The following is a 6,196-nucleotide window of genomic DNA, read 5'->3' as shown; positions in this document are numbered from 1 at the left end:
GTGTTATCTTGGCCATGTGTGTGGAGGATATATATTTTCTTTTTATTGTAAATCATTACAATTTTAGAATGTTGAGAGAAGTGTTAAATATAAAGCAAGGAGAGAAAAAAAAAAGATTCCCAGACGTATAATTTCTTAAAGAATAATAATAATTCAAAACATGGAGGACACATGTACCTTCTTCCAAAATCATCATAAAATTAATCTAGAAATAAGTAATGAGGCATTGCGAACTGGTCAGCTAGCAGGACACATTAATGTTCGTTACCGACCAATCATCAATAAGTGTAACTCTCCCGCGATAGATACTTACTTGGTCTAATTATAAATATAAAAAAGAAGATGTGGTATGATTGCTTATGAGACAACTCTCCACAAGAGACCAAATGACACAGAAATTAACAACTATATGTCACCGTACGGCCTTCAACAATGAGCAAAGCCAATACCGCATAGTCAGCTATAAAAGACCCCGAAATGACAAATGTAAAACAATTCAAACGAGAAAACTAACGGTCTAATTTATGTACAAAAAATGAACGAAAAACAAATATGTAACACATCAACAAACGACAACCACTGAATTCAAGGATCCTGACTTGGGACAGGCACAAACATACAGAATGTGGCGGGGTTAAACATGTTAGCGGGATCCCAACCTTCCCCTAACCTGGGACAGTGGTGTAACAGTACAACAAAAGAACGAACTATAAAATCGGTTGAAAAAGGCTTAACTCATTAGATGGATACAAACAGAAATACTACACAGAGTGGACGTGGTCAGGAACTTGTATATCCCAACAACAAATAGACACTAAGTACAGATCTGAGAGTACTCGCAGTTACTGACAGCTATAGTTCATAGCCACTAACAACTAATTAAAAAAAAAACATCCATCTAAGACTAAATTATCAATTAGTACATCCAACATCCAATTATTGAAGAGGCATAACTTTTACATTCAAGATACAAAAAATTTCATTAATAAAAATAGAGTCACACGAGGTAAATAAATATGCATTCTTATTGCCTATGATGTACGTCAATGTACACAAATATGATCATTGACAATTAAGAAGAAACTGTTATCAATGCATTAGAATCTTTTGACACACAGGAGAGTATACTGTAAAGATTCTCAACAAAATAGATTTAACTGCATTTGTTAAATTAATTCTTAGAAACAATGAATTTGAGTTTAATGGACTGTTATACAAACACATTATAGGAGCGCCCATTGTCACCAACATGCACAGATCTGCATCTGTCTGCCCTATTCATTAAAATCTTAGATAAGTTCCAATGGAGAGAAAACAACAAATTACACTGTCAATAGGGATGACGGTTTTATGGTCTTCACAGGCAAATAAGAGCAAGTTGAAGATTTCTTTAACCTTGCAAACGAAATTGACTATCTACTTAAGCTCTAATATGAGGTGTCGACATCTAGAATGGCCTATTTAGAGGGTGGTAAAGGGTTATTTTCGTCATTGTTTTCTGTCTTTTTATTTCACGTGTTTCCGTGTTTCAACGTTTTATTTCTCGTTTTCTCGACGTGTTTGGTTCGATGTGCGTGCTTCGTGTTTTCCCTTAATCATTTTCCGTGTTTCGTGTCGGTACTCTTATTTTCTCGTGCTTGTCCCACATTTGATTAAATATTGTTTTAAATTATAAACTTATTAACTGGTCCCAAGATATTTATTAATAGCCTATTGTATAACTATGATAAATCGGATGCAACTAACGGAAGCTAAAAGGTGACCACATGCAGGGTCACCATGTCCATTTATTATGACTGCATGCTCTCCAAGAACGGCTGAGTAATAACTTTTGGTACTTTTTTCCTTAATATTTACAATTTTATTCCTTGGCTTCGTTTTTCCAGAGTGTTTTTTTCCGTGTAACGTTTTTGCAATTTGTTATTTCATGTGTTTCCGTGTTCAGACCCTCCCTTTTACCACCCTCTATTTAGATACCGAAGTGTACAAAAGTGAACGATTCCATAATAATGGAATTCTTGATGTTAAGTCACATATATTAAAATCACAGAAACGTATCAATATTTACCAATCACTAGTGCACATCCAAAACACACATAAATTTAAGAGCATTACAGTGTGTGAATAATATAAGAAATTTCTACTTCTACCACTAAGCCAGTGACCACCGTCATTTGGTTGACTATCCTGTCACTGTTTAATGTGCGCTTATATACTTAACAAGTCCAAAAAATAATTTTAACAGAAAGGAAATAATTTGTGCTGTACATAACATTTATATACATGGTGCAAATAAAAACATGGGACTTGAAATTTAATGTGCATGCAGTAGTCTCTTGAACAAGTCAAGACTTTCTGCAGCGGTCACTGAAATAATAGTGACATCAATGAATTAAATTAACATTTAATTAACTTACAAGATAACTTAATTGATAGAGAATACTGTAAAAAGGAATCAGTAAAAGTTGTAAAAATGTATATTAACGAACAGTCTTTATTTTAATTGTTTTATTTTCATTTGAAACAGATTTTTTTTATCTGATTTGTCAAAATGACAAGTGTGCATAATGATTTTATTGTTACAAATCAAATCCCAAAGCCCACTATAGCTCATTATGTAGAAACCACAGCACTATTTTAAAATATCTCTCTGTGAATATCTAGACACAGATGTTTGATACCATCATTTTGACCATAGGTCGTTATAATTAAATCTTGACCATTTAACTTTCACTTGTTTATCAAAGGGTACAACTGCCAACTTTGCTCAAGTCAGTAAACCCTTGCAATGCATAAAATGTAGCTTTACAATAAATATACATGTTTGAAAAGGATCTATAGATTGTTTATTATCATTTATCAGATATGTGAATTAGCGATCTGTGAAAATTCTTTATTGCCATGTTTTAAATATCTTAGATACACCGTATGGAGGTGCTCTTAATTGCAGGAAGCTAATACAGATAAGATGGATAGGTGTTCCGAATGAACAATAATTTAGCTTCCGAATATTCCTCCATAGACTATATTTGTAACTAATAAATATGCGTGAACCCTCAGGGTTCACGCAATGAGATGCTGTGATGCTACTTACAACAGGATATGACATTATCAAACACTAAATATTGTAAAACATTTCAACTATACTTTTCCAATTTAAAAATAAAATATGCAGAACAAAAATATTCTCTTTTGATTTTTATTTAACTTGACTAAAAACCCTTATAAATAATGGAGCAAAAAAAATCTCCCTACAATACATTTTGACCAGATAGAAAAAAGTATGCCTATTCTTATTTGCCTTATTGTTGTTGACAAAGTTTTTTTTTCTTCTTCTTTCTTTTCTTTTCTTTTTTTAAATATTTGTGTTTTTAAATATTTTTTTTTCATTATTTGTTTTTTTTTTTCCACTGTTTGTGAGTGTTTTCGTTTGGTTGTTTGTCACTTAGCACGGATTTGCCAACCTTATCTTAGAATGTTTCGTTGAAGGGAGATAACCAGAACCATGTCATCAAAACAGAAAAAATTTCTGAATAATATCTGTATATTTTTTGCATTCATTCCAATAGTAAAGCAAGATCTAGTTTTGTTGCAAGTAGTATGTTTTTCATTTAGCTGAAATAACAAATAACTGTATAATTAACAATCCATCCACATTTTGTATTCCTGATAACTTCCTTGTACTTCAACTATCAACCTCCATAGACCATACCTCCTTTAATTGAAATTATTTCAACTGGTTTTGCTCGGACAACCCCCCCATATGAGTACCTATGTCTCAATTTTTAATAGTTTTTATTTGTTTTATCCACATTTTATACTTAAAATGGAACATGTGAATGAAAAATGCACTGGGTCTTTGGGGTATGGACCCTCCCCCCTTTTTCATGTTTTTTTTTGGGGGTCGAAATTAAAAATCTGGAACATTTGAACTTATTTGACTATTTATTATGTTACTACTGTTATCCTTAAAATCTTAAAATAACAGTGGTTTTCTGGTTTATGTGTGCTTCCCCTCTATATACTTATTTTCCAAAAAGGTAGGAAAGATCAAAAATTTTAATATGGTTACATCAGGCAGTGATCTGCTCAAGGATTTGTATAGGTCTCACTCTTTTAAATCCTTGATCTGCTTGTCTCTGGCACATTTTGATTAAAACATACAAATCAAGACTTGTATCAACTTCAAAAAGACATCCAGAGCTCCAGATAAGAATTCACAAATTGGGGTTTTTACCCACCATTTTTTTATGTAATTGGGTGATAAAGTTTTTTAATTGCATTATCAATTCCAATTCACCCCTCAAGCAAATATCAAATTGGGTTTTTCACCACCAAGCTCCTTAATGTATTGGGTTTTTTCATCAACACAATATTGAATATTTAGGCATGTTATAATCACATTATATCAACCCCAGATGTGTTTCCATCTTAAATGTGTTTCTTTCTTTGTATATGTGCTTAGCTGTTTTATTTGGTTTATTCACTGACGAGCAATTGTACGTTTAATTTGTGTCCCGTTTTAAACGTTCTGTCAGTTTTGTATTTTCTCAAAACTTATGTAAACTGCAGCTGGTGTCACTAGTTGGACAGTAACTAACTGCCTTTCTAGATCCCATATGATCACCCTACAGTTTATAGTTGGGGTAGGTGTTACTAAGTGTTTAGATTTTTATGTAATATATGTGAAATTTAGGTGTTGTAAGAAAGTTTTGCAAGTCCTTTCACCTATTTGCCAGATATACTTTTTAATAAAAAATAAAAAGTAGTACCCAGATTTAAGATATACCCCTAAACCTTGAGATTTATAGGGTGGTTTAATGATGGAGACCACATTTTACAAATTTACAAATAATTCTGCAACATCAAGTAAATAAATGACAATGTTATACTGCACTTGCCAATAAGACAACTATCTTAAGCATCCAGAACAATTAGACCAAAACAAAGAAAGTGTCAAGATGCATAATTTGACGTAAAAAAAGGATATGTGTATTCATTTATCAACTTAAGTGAAAAAAATAATATATAAACTGTTTTTGTTTAATTCAATTTACATATATCTGGGTTAAGTTGTCCCTTATCAGAACTTTTGGTTTCCGATGCTTTCCAACTACATATCATGTCATAATTGATTTGGCCTTTCACTTTTTCCAACTGATTTCGTTTTTGACGAAACCCCGTGTTTATCGTTCTATAGCAATGTTCTCGTTAAGGTACGCAAGCACGCCCGTGCGTTCAATGGACGCTTCCTAAAACCACTAGCTGAGTCTTGTTATCATCATAACTTTCCCTCAGCTATCAAAAAGAAGCCGAAAACATGCTTCTATTCAATATTTTTATCGGACATTTACTTTCGTTTTTATTCATTGTATGTTATGATAAATCCCGAGCAATTCGAAAAAATATGACAGCATGTCACACGCTAATTGGATAAACGCCGAGCAGATCGAAATGTTTTCATAAACACGTGTACCTTTTGAGCAACGGAAAATTCCAACAGGGACCCATTACAGCTACTTGATGCAGGGCTCTATTTTAAAAGAACGAAAGGACATTTCCAATTATAAATATTATAAAAATAGATTTACGCGACGACTGTAATCAGATAAGGGTAAATAACGCAAACGATAGCGAATAAAAGAGTTAAGAACTCATGGTTTTGGCATATTATTGGGTTTTCCTTTGAATTAATTGGGTTATTGAACCCTGCAATGGGCAAATGCATTGGGTTTTTAATTATTTGTATTGCGTGATCACGCAAATACGCAGCTTATCTGGAGCTCTGGACATCTTTTCATTTCTGTTGGTGGTTTGTATTGAGGGTCTGGATGGGAGGTTCTTCATTTCTGTCAATGTCTGTATTCTTTAATTTATGAGGCCATTTTTCTTTATTCTGTATATTCTTTGTCCATTGTCCTCCATTCTTTATATTTTAGCACCCCATTATTCACCATTTTTTTTGGTCTGTTTTTCTCTATTCTTTTACTTTTTTCGTCCATTATTCTCTAGACCCCATCCAGACCCTCTTGTATACAGTAACTCCCCTAACCAGAAATTTGTAATGTTACCTGTTTGGCCTAGTAGCTTTTAATTTGTTGAAGTCCATTTTTTATAACAGATGCACATGTAGATGAATAGTTAACATGTTATAGTAATGTCATTTTGATTTCAACATTTGCATTATACTATAATG

The 6,196-nt window shown here is 32.7% G+C and overlaps 1 protein-coding gene across 1 annotated transcript in view; it reads left to right on the top strand.

Moving 5' to 3' along the window:
• Positions 1-3,490: 3,490 nt before the first annotated feature.
• Positions 3,491-6,196, top strand: part of LOC127738451 (lysosomal acid phosphatase-like) — a 49,430-nt gene continuing 46,724 nt past the window's right edge. Inside the window, exon 1 of the mRNA XM_052249710.1 lies at positions 3,491-3,598. Coding sequence (XP_052105670.1) covers positions 3,506-3,598 — 93 coding nt within the window. The 5' untranslated portion in view covers positions 3,491-3,505. The remainder of the gene's footprint in view (positions 3,599-6,196) is intronic.

The sequence above is a fragment of the Mytilus californianus genome, unplaced genomic scaffold (assembly GCF_021869535.1).
Source record: "Mytilus californianus isolate M0D057914Y unplaced genomic scaffold, xbMytCali1.0.p SCAF_4, whole genome shotgun sequence".
NCBI classification, from domain to species: Eukaryota; Metazoa; Mollusca; class Bivalvia; order Mytilida; family Mytilidae; genus Mytilus; species Mytilus californianus.
This window is presented reverse-complemented; position numbering and strand designations above follow the sequence as displayed.